The 22043-nt window shown below is 32.6% G+C and overlaps 1 protein-coding gene across 1 annotated transcript in view; it reads left to right on the top strand.

Moving 5' to 3' along the window:
* Positions 1–22043, top strand: part of KCNH8 (potassium voltage-gated channel subfamily H member 8) — a 384094-nt gene that overhangs the window by 178404 nt on the left and 183647 nt on the right. The window contains exon 4 of the mRNA XM_074269414.1: positions 16855–16982. Coding sequence (XP_074125515.1) covers positions 16855–16982 — 128 coding nt within the window. The remainder of the gene's footprint in view (positions 1–16854; positions 16983–22043) is intronic.

Here is a 22043-nt window from a genome sequence, read left to right as displayed (position 1 = left end):
GATCGCTATACACAGTAATAACAGTATAGTAATGATGATCAGCTATGAAAAATTTGGCTCCTTTGCTTTGTACAAAAATCCAATCCAATTCCAAGAGATTCATGATAAAAAATGCTATCTACCTCTAGGGGAGAGAATTGATGAATTCTAAGTACAAAATGAAATATGAGTTTCTGACTTTATTTTCTTTTATTCATTTTAAAGGTCATTTTTTGTTCTTATAGACAGTAACTTTTTCTTTGCACTTTTTGTTCTCTTTTTTGATTTTTAAATTTTCTACTTCTGCAATTGTAGATTATTATCTTTTGTGAGGTTTTGAAGTTACATGTACATATGATTAATTTTTAAATATCTCTTAAAGTATGTGTTTGGAGACATATTTTTTCAATAAGAACAGCTTTAGACACATCCCTTAAATAGTGACAAGTTATATCTTTATTTTCTTTAGCATATTTATTTAATATTATTATGATTTGCATGTTGGCCATTCATTTTTAATGTAAAATTAGTTTGTCTTCAAATTTCTTTTGCTGATGTTTTCCTTATTAAATATAACTTTTGATAATTATAAAATATCTGTTTTCTATTCTGCCTTCTCAAATTTTTTGAATTCATTATTCACTAGAATAACTGATGTTTTTTTAGAATTCTAATGAAAGTTAAAAATAAGCATTTATATTGGTCTCATTCAATAATTACATTAGGATTATTTCATATCTAAGATTTGAAATCCAGCTTTTTCAATATTCCATTCAAATTGCTTATTTAGTTCTTGTTTATCTTTCTGTTGATATGTCTAAGTCTGAAAGAGGCATATTTAAGTCACCTAAAGTTATTATATGGATAAATAGGTCCCTTTGAAATTCAGATAGCTCTTCTTATATTTTGATATTATAGCAAAGAGTTCATCTGTATTATTTATATTGTTTCGTGATTTATATTCTTTCTAATATCTTTAAATATTGATTCTATGATTCTATTGATTCTATGATATAAAGACAGCCACATTTTGATATTTTCAGTTGGTGTTATATCTAAATATAGATCTGGACATAGAGCTAGTCTTATGTATTTTTGTTTTAAGTGTGGTTTTTTATGAAGAAAATTGTCAATTTTTTCTTACTCCATTCTGTAACTCTCTTCCCATTTGTGGTTAAGTTTATTAATAACATTTAATATGATTTTAAAGTGAGTTTCTTCCCTTTTATAAGATTTTAATATTAAGTTTTAAATTGAAAACAAATAGTAAATATTATTAAGCTTCCTGTATCTAAAATTATATAATTCAAGAAGCTATCCCATTCAGGTACATCTTTCCCACTCCTGTGAGTCCTCATTATTACATATCTTGCCCCAGATTTTTATATTATCAGCACTCAGCAAATGCAACTGATCTTTTTTTTTTCTTGAACTAATCTCTTAACTTATTGAATCCTTCTTTCCTTCCCCTCACCCATCCTTATCCCTTGCCAATATCCTTATGCCCATCTTGTAGCAGAGAATCATTAACTCTTTATACGGCTCTTTCATTCTTTTTGGATTCATTTATCCTTTCTCTTATTTCTATTGTACTGGCATCTCAAAGTCAGTATAATGAGAGTTTTACCTAAAGAGATTATTAGTCTGATGATGTGTTGGGCTCATGACAATGTTCTCTTTTGTTCTGTTTTCTTTTCTTTTTTTTAAATTTTTTAAAATAAAATAGATCAAAACTAGAAAGAACAGGTCATAATTCAGTTGCTTATAATTTAATAACTTGATATATAAAGAAAAATATAGAAGTTGAATTTTTAAAAAAATATTATTAAAGCCCATTGACTTTGTTAAATATATCCTTTCCTCTTGAATTAGTTTCAGTTTTGCAGAGCAATATCCTTAGGTGAAATTCATCTTTATTTGCTTTTTGAACTATTATAGTCCACCCTTTCCCTTCATTTATCACTTTTGGTAATTAGAACTGATATCCCTTGAAAAATGAATTGTCTCCTCCTGACCATTTATATTATTCTTTTCCCATTTTATCCAACAGCTCTGGAGATTATCAAATGTATTTCTTAATAGGTTAAAACTGGGATTCTTTAGGATTCTTGTCACATGAAATCTATCAATATATATTTCATTCTGTCACTCCAATAACTTGTTTATATTTTGTAAATTTCATGAAAATATTGTATTTTGGATTTTTGTTGCATTGAATTTTGGGGAACCCCCAGATTCCTAGATTATAGTATTGCCATGCCCTGTCTTCATGGTCAGTTACTTTGGTTTCAAGAACACTCATATTTCCCCTCTTCCCTTTTGATTTTGTTGTGATCTTTATAATTATAGCATGTATTAGGGGTTCTATCTCTTCAATTTTTAGAGTAAATATAATAAGATTAGATTTTAAGACTACCCAAAGTATTCTGGACAACATAAACCATGTGTTTCTCTGCCTCCCTATCCAGGACACAATTTTAGAGTTGTAAGAGCCCTATAAGGTTATCTAACTCCAATGCCTTCATTTTACAGATGTAAAAAAAAAAAAACCCAGAAATCTAGAAAAGTTAAATTACTTGTGGAGTATTATATATAGTAAAGATGGAGTTTGAACCTAGGTCAACTGATTTATTATGTGTCTCCTTCACACTGTTGTTGTTGTTCTTAATGATGATGATATTCAAATTTAGAAAGCAATCATTAGGTCTGATATTCTGATAAAAGTTAATATTTAAGTAGGACTTTAAGGTTTACAAATGTTTTACAGATATTATCTCATTTTTTTCACAATAATGCTAGAAAATCACTGCTATTACTATTGTCATTTGATAAATGAGGAAACTAATGCAAGCTTAAGTAATTTACCCAGTGTTATTTAGCAAGTGTCTAATACCTGATTTGAACTCTTATCTTCCTAGCTCTCATTGTAGCTCAAACACTTTATAAAATTTCATCCATTTAAAATCAAGGATTATATAATCATATAACATATATCATTATGTTATTATATATTAGATGTAATATATAAATTATAAGAATAGATTGCTTAGTCTATTATTTGCCTAGGCAACTGTCCACAACTATTAAACATATAAATAATTATAGGATAATGAATTATCCTACAAATATTTGTCTCTAAGCTCTGTCCAACTTGATGAAAATTACATCATAATAATAATAACAAATAATAAGCCTGTCTATTACTTAGTTCTTTCAATTTAGCAAAACTTACAAATTGTACTATCTCATTTAACTGTTAAAAGAACCAATCTAAGAGATAAGTGATACATATTTCCATTTTTTATTTAAAAAAAAAAGAAGAAATATCAACAGTAAGAGGTGCAGTAACTTTCCATCAGCCATATGGCTATTGTAATTGTTTTAAGTAGAATTCAAACCAAGTTCTTCTTGATTCTGAGTTGATGCTATTTGTTCTATTTATTCTGCCACTGAATCATAGATAATTTCATATTTTTCCACCATGCTTTTCTCCCGTATTGGCCATATTAGACTGCAAACTCCACATAAAAAGGCTGATAATTCTACTTTGTTTTCCATATTATTTCAAATAGTGCTAGATATTTTTGTTCATTCTTGTTCATTTAAATCGATCTAAATCATTTAGTCAGTAAAAACTGAAGTTTCAACTATGTATCTACTAATCACTGTGGTAAGGTTTGAGGATAGGTTGAAAAGCAAAAGATAATCCTTGGGAGACAACTTATAAGCAAGTATGTAGAACCAAACTCTGTATGAAATAAATCAGAATGAGAAAAGGGAGCATAGTAGAATTAAGGAAGATTGAGGAAGTCTTTCTATAGAAGGTGGGGTTTTATCTGGGACCAGAAAGGATCTAGACAATCCAGGAAAAAAGTTATGAGGAGAAAGAGAATTCCAGCCATGAGGAAGGGCCATGGAAAAAATGGCTAGGGTCATTTTGGCCTGTCTTGTTAGAGGAGCAGCAGGGAGATATGTCATTGGATCACAGACTACATAGTGGGGATGGGGTATTAGATGTCAATCATTTATCCCAGTAACCTCCCGGAAGGCACTGGGCCTCTGACCTTGATGATGGCATTATCCTAAGGAAGAGACTGAAGTCTACAATATCTATAGCCAGACAAATGATGTCAGCCTTATAAATAGAAGCTAATAGGAAGGATTAGAGATGATTGAGTGGTTGCACTCTTTGATAGGACAAAACTGAGGGAAACACATCATTTTGTTTGATTCATGCATTATTTTATGTGATTAAATTATCTATATAAGGGCCATGTATCTGTATATGCCTAAGTGTAAAAATGGAAATGAAATGAGACTGAGTTCATTAAGTCTGTACCATATTGTGATCTGTCATGTGAAACTGGCCTTTCTTTTGAAGGCTGTGAAATTTAATCTGCTGGTTTTTAGGAAATTATTCTTTTGTAGACTCACAAGGACCCATTTAGGTCACAATAATAACAAAACACAAACCAAGGACTCCCATTCTAGGGAATTTGAGCAGGTTAGGATTATTGGATTTTAAAATATGCAACTTTTCTGCAAGGGACTTGAGGCAGAAACTATGATTAATAAATGCCCTCTTCAATGACAGTATTCCCTCCATTGATGTATGCTGTTACCCACCCATATCTCCTCATTCTCTGCAACCTTTGCCCACATTCTCCCATGATTCTTCTGTAGATAAGCCACTAGACTCTCCCTTGGGTTCTATTACAGGCAGTGGATAAGCCAAGGGTCATATTTACAGTCAAAGACTAACATAAGGGATTTCTGTTGGTATTCTAATGTTTATCTAAATGTTTATCTGAAATTATCTAAATGAAGATTCATTCTTCAGGTCACTAAAGGATTAAAGCTCTTCTGTAGTAGGAACACCTTTCACATTGCTGAAGTATCTAATTCTGTGCTACATGTATAGTGCAGTTCTTATAATCCAATAATGTCTAAAAAGCTGTCCTTGAAGCCCTGCTTCATTTCTGACTTTTGACTCATATTGTCTATGTAGTTTTTAGCCTCTCAGTAATAAAGAGAAAACTCTTAAGATTATAAAATATAATATAAATATAATATAATATAAAATATGAAAACAGTTGCAATAAACTTACATCTCTTCTGTGATGTTGAGCATATCACTTCCTTCTTACTCAGTTTTCTCATCTCTAAAATGGGTAATACCTTTCTCATAGGAAGCATAGATCTGTAACTGGAAGGGACCTCTAAAACCAGATGGTCCAAACCCTTTATCTTTCCTTTAAGAAAGTGAAGCTCGGGAAGATTGAAAAATGTGACCAAAGCCATCCAGTTAATAAATACCAGAGATTAGTAAATATCAAAGGTTGGCAAATAGTAAAATTAGTAAATACTTGAATCCAGAGCTAGTGTACTTTCTATTGCACCATTTCACAAAATGAATGTAAGATATTTAAAGTTATATAAATCCCACTAAAAATGGCTCATCTTCCTCACCAGGAATGAAATCACAAGTCTGGGCCAAAAAAAGAAAACAACAAAAGAGTGTATTCTGTACTATTATTTCTGTCTCACTGAGAAGGAAATCTTTGGGTTTTGTGACATCTTGAGATGTTTCTAGAAGTATTACAGTTTAGATCATATTTCAGCTTCTGCTTGATTTTCTTCAAGAATGTTCTTATTTTCCTCAATTACATGTAAAAAACCATTTTGACATTTTTTAACATAATTTTTGAGTTCCAAATTCTTTTCCACTGCTTGATAAAGCAAGCTTTTTGATATAGATTATACATGTGCAATCATGTAAAACATATTTCCATATTAGCCATGTTGTAAAAGAAAACATGGACAAAAACCCAGGAAAAATAAAGAAATTTTTCTTCTTTATTTTAAAATTGTTAGCTACTTTCTCTGTTCTTTTGTTCATAACAAACAGGCCTTTTCCATTTTTTAAATTACCACATTTTATTTTGACACAGCAGATAGTTCTTAATAAACACACAGTTTCTCATCCTCAGCCCCAACTCCATTCTCAAAAAAAAAATAAAATCCTTAAACTGCCTAATAAAATGATTGCTGATAATACAAGACACTTTCCAGTTTGGGCTTAGGTTTTTATACATTTTAGGTTAAATATATGCAATCCTTTTAAACATATTTCCACATTTGTCATCCTTACAAGAAAAAGCAGACCAAAAAGGGAAAAAAAATATTTGAGAAAGGAAAACCAAGCAAACAAAGAAACAAACAGAAAAGGTCAAAATACTCTGCTTTGATCTATATTCACTTTCCATAGTTGTCTCTGGATGTGGACTACATTCTCTGTCCAAAGTCTATTGGAATTGTCTTGAATCATTCATTGCTGAGAATTTGGCTTAATTTGTTAGAAGAAATACATACGTACAGAGAAATATTTATATACATATATAAAATATTTATGCTTGCATAATTTTAAACATTGGAAATATGAGGGCTTTTAGCATTTTTTTCATTGATATTATTATACTTATGATCATATTTTTATTTTGGTGCTTTTTTCTTCACTATGCACTATGCACCAGTTCATAAGAGTCTCTGTGTCTCTCTCTTTCTCTGTCTCTCTATTTCTTTTTTGTCTCTTTATCTCCCTTGGATTCTTTATTTTGGTCATATATGCATGCTATGGGACTGTTGATATTATTATACCTTATGATTATATTTTTATGTTGGTCCTTTTTTCTCCACTATGTATCAGTTCATAGGAATCTCTCTGTATCTCTCTTTCTCTGTATCTCTATTTCTCTTTGTCTCTATCGCTCTTGGATTCTTCACAATGGTCATATATGCCATGGGACTATTTAGATCCTGATTAATGTGAATAATGAATCCCATTAAATATTTGCATTACTTAAATTCATACCGAATACATCTATTAGACTAGAAATAATTTTATTTTGTATAAGTATAGCTTTTAAGAGTACACATTTAAGTACATAACACAATACTATAAGTATATAATACTATACATATTCCCCATATTTCCCAAGTATTGCATATGTATTTTGTTTCTAGATTTTTTTCCTATTTTAATAGTATTACTATACAGGAAGGAGTAGGAAGACAGAGCCAGAGAGAAGATAGATAGATAGATAGATAGATAGATAGATAGATAGATAGATAGATAGAGGAAATGACTTTTAATATCATAGATTTGAATAAATTCCCTATACATTTTTGATGTTAAACTTTTGTTAGAAAATTTAATACAAAGCTATTTTCTTGTTGAATTTGATTATGCAAAAACTTTAATTTTATATAATCAAAATTGTCTTTTATTTTTATGATTTCTTTTAACCTGTATTTAGTAATAACTTCCTGTTATACAAAACTGTGAATGATACAGACTTTTATTTTTTTAATTCCATGGCCTGATTTTTAATATATTGCTTATCCATTTTTGGAATTTATTGTATTATGTATTTTAAAACATTGTTCTCCATTTGCTTTTCACTACATTCTTTTCTAATGTTTTCAGCAGTTTTTACCTTTTCCCCATGATAGTACTTGTTTTTGTGACTTATCAAACACTAAATTTCCATATGTTTGGTTCTAATCTATTCCATTATTTCATGATCAAACATTTAATTATCAACTACTGTGTGCAGTGCTGAAAAAAATTAAATTATCCTTGCTATATTGCAATTGTTACCATACATATTTAACCTATAGCCCACTGAAACTACTAATCTTTTGTTGTTGTTTTGTCATTTTTCAATCCTATCTGACTATGAATCTTTTTGTTATTTTCTTGGGAAAAATACTAGCAGGAATTTCCACTTCCTTCTCATTTTATAGATGAGGAAACTGAGATAAACAAGGTTAAGTGTTTTGCCCAGGTTCACACAGAGAATAAATGTTAGTTATTTACTCTTCTCTGGTCTTAGGTTTTCTCCTCTGTAAAATGAGGGGGTTGTGCTCCATGTTCTCTGATGTTTCTTCCAGCTCTGCTATTCCATGATTCATCATCACTACCACTAAAGTCTTTTGAGGATTTGTCTCCAGAGCCTGCTGTTTCCATTAAGTCTTCTTTTCAGAACTACTAAAAACCAGAGTCAATTAGTGATGCAGTTGGTGCATGACTACACAAAGGATCTGTGATTTTTGAGTGTGACAAACTCTTGATATTGAAGCCTCCTTTATCGATTGAAACCTGTCTATGACTCAGTAGAGAAGTCCTAGAGAATGACACAGAGGGGCTGAGTGATTTGCCCAGGATTTCACCATAAATATAAGCATGGTGATAAGGACTCAGATATTCCTAGCTCCAAGCCCAGAACTCCAAAATTTTATCACATGATTTTGCCATCAAAACTCTCCAAAAGTTACCTTCTAAAGGAAGCCTTTTGTCATCATACCCATATGCATAAAAGTTAGCATTCATCATCACTAAGATTTACATAGCACTTATTATGTGCCAAACACTGGCTAAGCACTTTACATTTATTAACCCATTTGATCCTCAAAATGACCCTAGAAAGTATTCCTATAATCTCCATTTTATTGTTGAGGAAACTGAGGCAAAGAAAGGAATAGTGACTTGCTCTGGATTATATATCTAGAGCCTGAAACCAGATTTTCAGATTTCAAATCAACATCCCTGAGTCCATTGAGCTCTTAGATGTTGACACCTTGTCCCCAAATCACCTTTTATCTCTTTCACATATACCTACATTTACTTGTAATATAAGTTCCTTGAGGGCAGAGATTGTTTTGCTTTTTTTTTTTTTTGTATCCCCAGAACCTAGCACAGTCCATGATACACAATAGGGCACAGCATGTTTTTTGATTAATTACTCTACATATGAGCTAACAATGATATGAATGAATTTCTTTGTGGCCAATAGACTATAGGAATAACACTGTTGAAATTTCTGGACAAGTTGAAAAATGAGAAAATCGATTCATGATATTGATGTTAATATAGTATTGATACAAATAGGAGGAAAGGTCACCAACCCCGAAACAGTTTAAAGATAAGCCAATAAAATAAATTATAGTCAGTCAAAATAAATTACATTTTTACAGAACTGCTACTGAAACACTGCTTTCTTTGAACAGATTTTCTTCTAGAGACCAAAGCTTCTATTACTTGTGAAAGATCTAAAAATTGACTAAAGAATCAACAGTACTGACTACAATGATTGGTCTGAAAATATTAATATCTATCACTTTGTAGTACCTTAACATGTATAAATCATTCCACATGTTATCTAATTTAAGGCACACAATGATCTTGTGAAATAGGTTGTAGTTAATCTTTCTCTCTCCCATCTGATAGATGGGGCAATTGAGACTCATGGACTACCCATAATACTCACAGCTCACTAGGCAATGTATATAGGTCATTTTCACACTAACAGTCTAGTCCACTGAACTCCTATTGTCTTTGAATATACCTGGCAGAAACATCTTATTATGAGCTTTGCAAAATGCTTTATCTATATTATCTCAGTTTGATTTTTTCAAAACAACTCTATTAAGTGGATACTATTATCATCTCCATTTTATAGGATTATAATTAGGAGATTCAGTGGATTAATAAACACTGGGTCTGAATTAATGAAGTCTTGAGATCAAATATGGAGTCAGCTACTTTCTACAATATACATGTGAACAAGTCACTTAACCACTGTCCTCTTCAGTTTCCTCAATTGAAAAATAAGGAAAATAATGGCATCTGCATTTCCAAGATGTTGTGAAGATCAGATGAATTAATATTTGTAAAACAATTAACATAAAATCTAATCTAAATAGGTGCTTAATAAATACTTTTCTCCTACTTCCTTCTTTCTTCCTTTCCTCTATCGCTTCTTCATTCTCTTCCTTCCTCCACTTTTCCCTTGCTTTCTTCATCTGATTCTCCTTTCCTCCATTCATCAATTCCTTCTTTTTTTTCTTTTTTCTGAGATTGGAACTATAAATGACTTTCTCATTATAAGAATCTGAAACAGGATTTAAAATGAAATCTTTTGGATCCCAAGTCCTACACTCTAATAGACATGATACACTTCAAAGGGGGATATTTTCAGAAAATATTGTCTTCTCCAAATTCCCTACTCTACCTTCTTAATAACCTTCAGTTGTCATTATGAAAGACTGGTTTTAACACACCCCCTCCAAAATACTGCCTTCTAAACATATTTTATTAAATACTTGCTTTAAACTAAAGGGAATTGCTCAGAACATTTAATTTTATGTTTCTTATTTATTTATTTGACACTCAGCAAAAAATAAAAATTATTGACATTTGAGAGCACTTTATTCCTTTCATAAACCCATTCAAATCATCCAACTTACATTGTGGGAATACAATAGGTACAGTCAGCAAAACTTAAACTTCGTAAAGTCTCAAGTTTGCTTACAAACTTAAAAAACGCATTATACCCACATAGATTTGCCATAGTACTGTCATGTATCTGGAACTGAAAAGGACTTTCTAAGGAGCTCATCTAGCCCAAACCACTCAATTGACTGATATGGAAAATGAGAGCCAGAAAAATGAAATGACTTGTCCATGATGGAACAGGTCATTGTTGACTGTGCTGAGATTTGAACACAAATTCTATGGAATCAAATCCAATACAATTTATATCATAACTTTGTGAGCTTTTACTTTAGTAAAAGATGGAAGATTGCCATCCACAACTAGTCTGAAAAAACGTAACAATGAAAAATCCTATCCATACCCAGAGAAGGAACTGATTGAGCCTGAATACAGATCAAAGCTTTCTCTATTTCTTTCTTTATTTTTAATTTCATTTTTCTTGAGGGTTTTATTTTCATTAAGGTAGGAGATCTATGTTTTCTTTCACAACTTGACTTTTATAGAGCTGTTTTACATAACTTCACATGTGGTTTATTAATCGTGGATGGGGATAAGGAGAGAACCTAGAACTCAAAAATCTTAAAGATAAATGAAAAAAATTGTTTTGAATATAATTAGGGAAAATGTTAAATAAAACATAAAATAAAAAATAAAAATGATGGAAGATTGCTAAGTGTATTTTTAGTAGAAATATCAGTGACAAGACTTGGGAAGAAAGAATGGAATGTTATTGGTAATGAAACTATAACTCTATTAGGATGATTTCCTATAAAACCTCTTAAGCTCTTGATCTTCTCTTCTCCCCCAGACCTTATGTGACCCTTTCGCTACATCAGTTCTCATACTGAGACTTTTTTCAGTTTGAATCCAGAAGCGTTGGAGGTCTGTTTTTTCTTGAGCCTTTCCTGGAGACGACAACCCTGATCCATGTACTCCTAGAATTCATTCAGAAGAAATTCTACAAGCACCAGGTTCTTGTCATTGAAAAAAAAAATTACTCCTACTATTTCATTTCCAAAAGGCTACTGTTCCACATACTCAGGGAATGGGTTCCTTCCTTCCTTCCAATGATCAAAGTGTTCAGGAAAAACAATTTATATTCTTCCAATTCTAAAACATCCATAGAAATGACTTTTCTTATTGTTTTCTGACTTTTCTTTAAATAGCTTAAATACCTGGCAGTTCATGATGAGAATGTAAGCTTCCTGAAGGCAAGAACTCTTCCATTTTTGTCTTTGTAACAGAAATAGTGTCCAATATGTAAAGGACACTTGATAAGTCCTTGTTGAATTAAATGTAATATTTTACACAAAGTCAATTTTTAAAAAAATTTGCCTGTTATGACCCTTCACTAAAAGTATGCTGCCACAAGGTGGCGGTTAGATTTCATCTTCTACTGAGACCTATCCATGAGATTTTCCCAGAGTTCCAAAGTGTAGGACTCTTCTTGAACCCATTCAGATCTATAATCATATATTTATTTTCTTTTGATGTTTAAAAAAATGCAATCATAGTATACTTAACAAGCATCCAAGTGATTAATTCTTTTGAGAAACTAAAAATAAATTTTAAGTTAATATATAAATGCCCTCATTTCTTATTTTGAGACACACTTATCCAAATCCTTTTTTATTTATAGGGTTTTCTTAGAATGCAAGCCTTTAATTGATAGATAAATCTTAATTTGGCATCAAAATCAAGGAGGTAACTAGGTGGTTATGGTTAAGAGTTTTGAACCTGAAGTCAGAAAGAACTTGAGTTCAAATTTAACTTTAGATACTTCTTAATTATGTGAGCTTGATAAAGCCACTTAATTACTGTCTCAATTTCTTCATCTGTAAAACAAAGATAATAATTGCATTACCTCCCAAGGTTGTTGTGAGAATTAAAATGCTACATGAAAGTTAACCTTAATTTATTAGTTAGCTATTAATTACTTTATTAACAATGTTATTATAATCGTTATTGTTGTTAATAAAATTCTCCCTGACAATTGTTTTTTCAATCCAAGTAATATATAGGAGAGCCTGCTTAAATGTTTTTTTTTTTCCTTCTTGTGTTTTACCTTAGGATTTTAGCTTCTGCAATGAGTTCCCATTTTCCTGGGGTGGGTAGGAAAGAGCTTGGCAAGAGAAGCACAAATTCTACCCCCCACAAGACTCTTTTCTCTTTTTATGATTGTATAAAAGTATTCCAGCACCATTCTTTGGTGGCTTAATGTTCTTGCAGTGATAGGTCAATTAGGACCAATCTTAGGTTTGTGATCAAGACACTGAAAAAACAAAGGATTCTTCAATTTGGGATTGAAGGGTCCCTCAAGTAGTCCACAGATGAATTCTGGAGGGGGTCTATTGATTTTTTGTGATCTTGTATATTTTATAATTAAAATATTATTCTAAAAACAGATTACTAGGTTACACTAGACTACCAGAGAGTTTCATGACACACGACATCAAGACTGAGAGCCTTGGGCTTAGTAGAATCTTTGAAAACAGGTACCTAAACCATCTGCATAATGAGAAAAAATGTTTTCTTTTGAAATGAGATTAAATATAACAAAAGAAACAATTTTTTTAAAAAGATGAATTGGGGGGGTAGACGGGTGAGTGAAACAGACAGACAGATGGAGAGAGGGGGAAGGAGAAAGGGAAGAAGGGAGAGAGAGAAATTAGTATGTAAAAGTTTATTGTGTGCTATTTTGTTAAGCATTAGGGGTTCAAATCTAAGCAAGCAAGATAGTTTCTGCAATTTGGAGTTTATATCCTAATGGGGAAGAGGACACGTAAAGAAGAACTGAAAAGGAAGTGGAGAGAGAAAAGGGAATTCCAGAGTAGCAACATGAAATGGAAATGACCTAAAAGCACAAAGTAGTTCTATTTCTGGGAAAGAAATGGCCAATTGGAGCCCAGCATGGTTCCAAAGGCAGAATCCAATGCTCCAATAAGGAAGATGCTGAGCTGATGGCTAGAATGGAAATTAGATGGCATAGCAGCAGCCAGAAAGTACAATCTGATTCTGCTGGTCACTGAAATGCTACTGAAATACAGCACTCCAGCCAAGGATTTCTATTCTAAGTATTTACTTTTTTTGCCTCTGGTCATAGAAACCACTCTCCTAGCATATAAATGATGAAATAAATTAGCCTATCAATTTGGGAGCTATAAACAGGCATGAAAATATGATGGAATGAAAACTCTAGATGGAAGTGGAAGTAGAAGAAAGGTTGACAAGTGAGAGCATGTTGAAGAGGCTTAAAATCAGGAGCCCTCAGTTGGAATCCTGACTGCCACTTTTTAGATTTGAGACCTTGAGCAACTGACTTAAATGCTCCATGCCTCAGTTATGTTCACTTGTGCTCAGAGGTTGGTATATCCTACAGTAGCTGTAATGTCCCTTCCTGCTTATGAGTCTAGACCAAAAGCAATTTAACCATTGTTTATCTACATGAAATGAAGCTTCTTAACTGGCTAATCAATCAACGTGTATTTATAGAAGAATCAATACTATATTCTATGCTAGGCAAATGGATGAATACAGATACAAAAAGGGATGTATCTAGTGCTCATAGAAACTTACTTTCTGTCAAGAACCAATACTCTTAAGCATATGTTCAATTCCTCTGTGTGTTGTGTGTTGTGTGTGATTGTGTGTGTGTGAGAGAGAGAGAGAGAGAGAGAGAGAGAGAGAGAGAGAGATATGATAGATAAGAGGACATGAGATAGAGTAGATGACGAAGAGTCATGCAGCACAACTTCTTCACCTGATTCCTATAAATCATCTATATTTGATAATCAGCTAGTAATAAAATTCTTGATTAAGATAAGGCAAAGGTACGACCTACTAAATACCAGGAATACTAGAAATCTCAGATAAGAATATAGAATGGCAGAACCAATAATATATTGAATATCAATAACTAATGCCACAAATGATGTCCAAGTTACTTTTTTATTAGCAGGTCCTCAGAGTCTCTCATTGACGAAATAGGAGCAATGATTTTTATGCTATTAATTCCTGTTACTTTATATATAAAATCAGAACTTGAATTAGGTGGCCCAACAGGACTATTCTAGGTCGACCTTTTTTGTGCTACTGGGAACTAAGATGTTCTGTATCAGGTGACTAGGTGTCACAATGGATAGAATGCATGACATGGAATCAGAGAGAATCAAGTTCAAATCTTGCCTAAGGAATTTATTTGCAATTCTGATTCTGAGCAATTTATTTTTCTTTGCAGTTCAATTTCTTCATCTGTAAAATGGGTAATAGCACTGACCTCAGGGTTGTTATGGGGATCAGATAACTTAAATGGGTCAATAAATGCTTGATTTTTTGTTTCTTACAATAATTATAGGTGATCTGAATTGGTGATCTGGAGATCAATTTTTGAGTTGAGATGTGTTTTGAATTTTCTCTGTCTATTTACTAAGCAAACTTCACATCTGGATTAGATTGTTCTATGGACATAAAAATAGCTGAACTATCTAGCCTTCTCTGGAAATTCTAATCTTCCCTAGAAATTATGGGATTAGCATTTCAGTCACAAAGTATGAAGTAATCTCCAGGCCTTAATCTTACCTGAATAAACTAATAACAATGATTTTCAGGACCTGCAGTTTCCAACCCTGGAACAGATTTGGAAGACATGGTTTGCCAACCTTTGATCCTTCCTTCTCCAATAGATTTCCTCTGATATGTACATGAAGTAATTTACAGCTAGCAAAAGATCACACACGTAAATGAAAAATACAGTAGCACTATGTGGGTCTAGACAGTTGGACAATTGAAGACATATTCATGTTTTGCAGTACAGGGAAGTTGCTATAAAGGGTCTCCCCTACATTTTTTCCTCCCACTGACAACAAAGCAAAAATGAACTTTTGAAAGTGATCCATTTTGTGGTTTCTATGCTGCTATTTAAGTCTAGGACAATATATGGTACACAGAGTAATGTACTTGGTTTCAGAGATCTCGGGTTCAAATCTTCCTCTCCTACTTTTTAGCTGAGACAGATTGCTTTATGTTATTTCTTTGAGTCTTGATTTCAACACTTGTAAGCTCAGGATAATATTTATGGTACTTGCCGCATCAGACAGCTGTGAGGAATGCATTTACTTAAGATTTCATGTATTCTGTAAAGGTGAAACAGTTCGTGGTAGTTATTGGGTTTTAATAATTCTGAATTAATATTACAATATAAAATAATAGGATAACAATATTATAATTGAACTACATGTTTATCTTTATAATAGTTTAATATGTAACATATTATGCTTTATAACAAAAAAGTCATTGTGCATTAAATATTAAAGTAGTTATAAATCTCAAAGCACATGAAGTCGATCTTAGTTCAAATCCAGCTTCAGGTACTTAATAGCTATGTGGCCATGGACAGGTTCTTTAACCCTTGTTTTCTGTTTCCTCAACTATAAAAAAAGAAATAATAATAGAATCACAGAATTGTTGTGATGATCAAAGTAAGCATCAATGTCTGGCTTAGTACAATGTCTGACATATAGTAGGTATTATATAAACAAATTATTTATACATATGCACACCATCCTCATCATTATGATTTTTGTTGCTTTAGACAAAGGAAATAACTTTTTAAAGTCACTTATGTTATTTTGAGAGGTACATATGTATTCAGAGATAGGTGGATCATTATTTAGAGGGATCCTGGGAAGATCGTTGAATTATAGATTAGGGTGAAAAGAACTCATTGAGTTTGCAAATAAACAAACTGATGCTAGAGAGGTGAAGAATTTTCTAAGAGTTACACAGGTCAAGGAGAATTTAAACCCAAGCCTTGTGGCTTGGTATGGTTCCAAATCCATCATCCTTAAGACATAGAATGGAAGGTTTTCAGTCAAGAGCAGTGATGTATATTATTCTATGATGACCTAAAGACCACCCATCTATGAAGAATCAGCTTTTAAATCCAAATTACAAAACTACTTGTTAACTTAATGAGATGGAACTGGGGAACAGAGAAACACAAATTATTTCTATTTGAAAGTGGGTTAGCACATGCAAACAAACAAAATACAATATAAAAACAAAACAGGTGCTTTTTAATGCTCTTACATTTGTGTTATTTTGTGTTATTTTCATTTAGATAATAGTCTAGTTGTAAGATAGTCATGAGTGAATAAAGATTGTTATTACAGTGAAGTTTTAACCCCCTAATATCTCTCAGTTAACCATTTTTATTCAAATGGACTCAGAATTAAAAAAGTCAAGATTTGGAATCTTGCCTGAGACACTAGCTGTGTGACTCTGGGCAAGAGAGGACTCTGTGCCACAATTTTCTCAACCCTAAAATGAATGATCTGTATTCAGTGGTTCCTTATAGCTCTAAATCTATGATCCTACAAAATGGAAAATAATCCCAATTGAAGTAAAATATGGAAGATGGCATGTCCTTTGCTAGGACTACAAACACCCGCCTACATGGAGTAAATGCATCAAATTGGCATGACGTTTGCAAACTCCAACTGACCCATTCTTTGTGCTTAATGAGTGTTGTTTTTCTACAGACAAAGCCAAAGGAAGAGGCAGAGCTGGGTCCCACTTTGACACAGCCCGGAGACGGAGCCGTGCGGTCCTTTATCATATCTCTGGACACCTGCAAAGAAGAGAAAAGAACAAATTGAAAATCAATAATGTAGGTGTTGAGCATACAAAGCAAAGTCTGTCAGGGGAATGTTTTATTTGTTTGAAGAAAAAATGTGCGGGCTGGTTGGTTATTGGCTTTGCTGAACTTTTGGGTTTCTGATTTCTTGTAAAGAATGAACTGGAAAAGGTCAGCAGTCATATGGTAAATCTGGAAAAGCAGTTCCTGATGGCTGGTTATCGCTGTAAGGAGATTAGAATATTATAGCAACCCAGTTCAATTGAGGAGTGGGGCAGCTGTGGCTATGCTCTTTTGGCTCTGGTTTATAGTACAGGATAATACAAAGAGTCACATTGTGCCTGAATAATTGTTGTGGGCGTTTAAACCACAAATGTAGAATGAAATTTTTCAAAATTTCATTTTCATTCCATTCATTTTTCCCTTATCTAATTTTACTTAATGAATTTTGCCAGAGGGCCCATAACTCAATTGAAGTTGTTATTTTGTTAAATATTTTAAAAACTCTCTATTTTACAGAAAACACAGATGGAAATTTCATATTATAACCCGAGATTTGAAATGACATGTTGTAGTGCAGTTTATAAATCAATGTACTTTTGCTAAATTGAACCTAAATGATATTTAGGGAAACCTGATGTGTACTTCCAAAGAAACCCAGTAAATATATGTGTCTGCTGAAACAACCCATTGGTCTTTGTAATGCTTGTGATTCACCTTTTTTCCAACTTTTCACATTTCTTAACTTTATATTTTTGTTTCTTAAAGACAAAAAAGTGGAGAATCCTTATTATCTTTGTTTAGATGGAAAAATTGGAAACCAAAATATTTAAAGACCTTTAATTTAGTATCTTGAATTTGGATTGCTAGATGATCATAATAGATTTGCACTCTTCCATTTGGGGAAATTGTATTTAAACACTCAATTATTTTCACATTATACTGGAAAGACCAATAATCATTCAGACAATTTGCAACAATTTGACTAGCAAACATAAGAAATATTTAATAAATGCTTATTGATTGAAAAATAAGTGTCAGTATTATGATAGACCTTCAAATATAAAATTATGTTTGGATTCATGTAGAGACAAGGAACAGCTGAGATACCTTTCTGCGCCCCCCCCCCAATTCTTTTTGATCGCGAGATCTTGGGAGCCAGTCAATGTATCATACAATTATCTTGAAAAACTGGAAGAATTTATTGGTGGCATATGTTAAAAACAAATTTCCATGTCTCTACATGTATCTTGGATTTTCCCACTTATAGGTGATGATACCAAAATTATATTGCATTCCTGTTTTCTAAGTGGTACTTAGAAAAGTGGAAGCATAAGATGTGATTGGAAATCAGTAGTAAAAAACTCCAAATATGATTCTCCTTTCCAGCAATTTACCTTTTGAAAAGCATGAATAAGATGCTCCTTTTGGGCCCCAGAATGTTAGGGGATAACCCCATAATTCAATACATATTTATAATGAGTGAGACTCAATTCATTTTGATGCACTCCAGGGACAAGCTTTTCTTATGGGAATGGATGTCCAAATGACTATTTTCTGCTATTACCACATGGATAGATGTGAAGCTAGAGAGAGAGTATTGGACATATAAGGGAACAATTGAATGGATATGATGGAAAATCATTTAATTTTTTACTATGTGCCAAGTACTGTACAAATACAAAACAAAACAGTCTGTATCCTTTTGGGTGAGTTATGGTACTCAGTCTTAAAGACACTTTCCTACGGTGTTTTATAGAGAAGAAAACTGAGACTCAATCAAGCAAAGTGACTAAATTAATTTCTACTTCTACTGCAATTTAAAATGTATAAATCACTTCTCCCACAACAACTCCCTAAGATGATGGAAGTACAATGATTCTTTTCAGAGCTGTCACTAGGGTCATTCAATCAAGGCACAGAAATTGAAAAGATGTCATAATCACTTTTGTTCATTAAGGAACATAGAAACAACTAAATGTATCTCTTAGCAAAAATAATTAATACAGTTAAGCTAGTATCCAGAATGGAAGTGGGGGAAAGATATAAAGGAACCAACATGTGTAATTTGTGCTAAGTCAGACAACAAACACATAATTGGCCAAACTAACAGTTAATTGTGAAAAGTAATACCATTTAAAACTTTTAATTCAATTTAACATAACTATTAAATCAACTTAAAATTTGTTCATTGAACATGCCATTTTTCTCTTTAGATTGTTTTTTTTTTAAACAGACTTTACTCAAAATTAGATTCAAAAAGCGACAACTCCTACTGTTTAGCTAATGTGTTTAATTGCTAGTCATTTAAAAAGCTTCAGAAGTCTATGTATAGTGTCACACACTGGTGTAAATTATTTAAGGGTATTTAATCTGAATTTGAATTTACCAGGCATTAACTTATTTCTTATTGAAAATCAAGACTCCCAATTAACTAGCCTTGCCATGGAGACACTGCCAACCAACATTTCCATGGGGTTTTACAAAATACAAAATGCTTCCCTCACAATGGCTCTCTGAGATAGGTAGGATATGGATTATTAAGCCTGTTTTACAGAGGAGAAAACTGAGGCTTGATCAAGCTATGACTAAACCAACAATAGTTTCTACTTCTACTTCAACTTAAAGTTTACAAAATACTAATCATACAACAACTCCCTGAGGTGATGGAAGTACAGTGATTCTTTTCAGAGCTACAACTAGGCTCAATCAGGGTACAGAAATTGAAAAAAAAAAAGTCATAATCACTTTTATTCATTCAGAAACATAGAAACAATTGTGTGTCACTTAACAAAAATAATTAAATAAACTAGGAAGCTACTATGTAGTGTTTTTCCTCTTTCCAGGGGTTATATCCAATAGGAGATCCTCTCTACATCATCCCTATCATTTCCCATATTGTTATAATACTTCTGACCATTGTGACTAATGTCCCACCCTCTCTATCTGCCTTCCCTACTACATGTATCTTAAAAAGCTGCTTTCAGGGTATGATTCATATACTGTTTCTGGGGGCTACAAATGTCTTTGATTGTTATCTTCTACTGAGAGGAAGCAGGGACCTCAAGAATTTGAAATGAATTGCCTGGAGTAACACAGCTAAGCTAAATCTGATGAAAACAGAGCTTATTCTGAAAGGTTGAATCACTGAAAGTCATAGAAGTAGAGGAAGAAAAAGAATTGACCAACCCGGGATTCTTAGTCTGGATTTTGTGAACTTGTGGTTTTCTTTTTAAAGTTATGACAACTGAATTTCAATTTATTTGGTTTCTTTTGTGATCTTATATATTTTATTCTGTGCATTCAAAAACATTATCTCAATGGGTCCATAAGCTTCACCAGATTGCCACAGGGATTTATGGCACTAAATGATACAAATCTGAAGAAACAACCCATAAGCTGAAAAGATCAATCAGGCAGTCAACAAGCATTTGTAAGTGCTTTTATAGGGGGATATTGAGACCTCACTGAATAATCTTTGTCCACAGTGACTTTATAATTATTATAATTATTTTTCTCTCAATACTTCATTAAAATTTAAAGGTTTAGACAAAGGATTAAGACATAAAAAGTATTCAATAAAGCAGGACCCAACAGTCCCCATTTCTATATCCAAGAAGTTTTCTTCATTTACTTCTTAATTCACCCACAGCAGGGGGGTGGCGCACATTTCTTGCTTTTGTACTTATATCTATGGAACAAAATTAGCAAATTGCTTGACGTATTTGTTAACACTTTCCATCCATTTATTAGTACATGTATTCAGTCACTCACCCCCTCTAAAATAAGGAACTTGAACTAGATAGCCTCTCAAGTCCCAGTTACTTCCAAGATGGTATCATTGCATTGGAGATTCTCTTCCAATAACACTCAAGGTTGATTTCTCCATGCCTCAGTTTCCCCAGCTTTAAATTTGGAATAATTCAGATCCCTATCAAACTTAATAAGATTTCGTATCACTCAAAGAGTTAGGGAAGCTATCTAAGTGGAAAGACTGTTATCTTTATAAGGAGGGCCAGAGAAATCCATTCTTTTCTAGCACAGTGCTGGAATTTTCTCCGTAAAGGACACTGCATATTTTCCTTTTTCTGCTCAGTGATTAAAGAAATCAGTTTGTTTCTGAAGTAGAAAGCTGGCTGATTCAGAGGCCCACTTCCTTGGTGTTTTGTGTTCATGTAAATTACATGGATGAAGGATTGGAATTCAGTCACCTTGACTTGTTATTGTCATTCATTTCCCGTGTTTGGATAATTTGTAAAGCAGAGGAGCACCTAGCCACAGCACTGGAGGCACTAAATAAATATTTATCATAATCAATAAATAATGGACAACCAAAATTCGAATGACTTTGTTGCATTCTTCTTTAGACAAACTCTATATTGTTAAGGGTTATAAATAGCCTGTAGGCCATTCTTTCTCTGCTTTCTTCCAAAAGCATATGGTTCCTCTCTGAAAGCTGCATGCACGGACTGATTTTGCATCAGAAATGTCTTTGATGACATTTTGACATATCCTGGAGGATGGGAGGGCAATTGTCATTGTTTTTTTCTGGGGATTGTATCAAAATTCTGGTAGCATTTGGGGATACAGTCTATTTGTTTTAATCAGGACTGTTTAAATTAGGTTTTTATTAATTAACTTGAAATAACCTTTTTTATGAACAGCATGAATAATTCTATTCAGAATTGAAGGGTCCATCAACATTTACTATATTATACATCAATTACATTTTTAAAAACATTTATTAAGCATCTATTGTGTGCCAGTCTCTTTTCTAAACACCAGGAACATAAAAGTAAATGGAACAACCCTTGATTTTAGAGAATTTACATTTAAATACCTAATACATATAAATTAAAACTCAGGGTTGGAGATTATAGTGACAATAATGAATAACAATCATGTATATGCTACTTTGAATTTTAAAGTATTCTACATAGTTATTTAAACAATGACCCTGTTAGATAGGTGCTTTTATTTTCCCATTTTACAGATGAAGCAGTTGAGATTGAGAGAAGTTATGTAACTTACCTATGATCATCCAGCTAATAAGTTCAATGAGGTAGGATTTCACTCTGGTCTCCTATCCATGAT

The sequence above is a fragment of the Sminthopsis crassicaudata genome, chromosome 5, assembly GCF_048593235.1.
Source record: "Sminthopsis crassicaudata isolate SCR6 chromosome 5, ASM4859323v1, whole genome shotgun sequence".
Lineage (NCBI taxonomy): Eukaryota > Metazoa > Chordata > Mammalia > Dasyuromorphia > Dasyuridae > Sminthopsis > Sminthopsis crassicaudata.
Note: the sequence above shows the minus strand (reverse complement) of the source record. Positions and strands in the feature narration are given on the sequence as shown.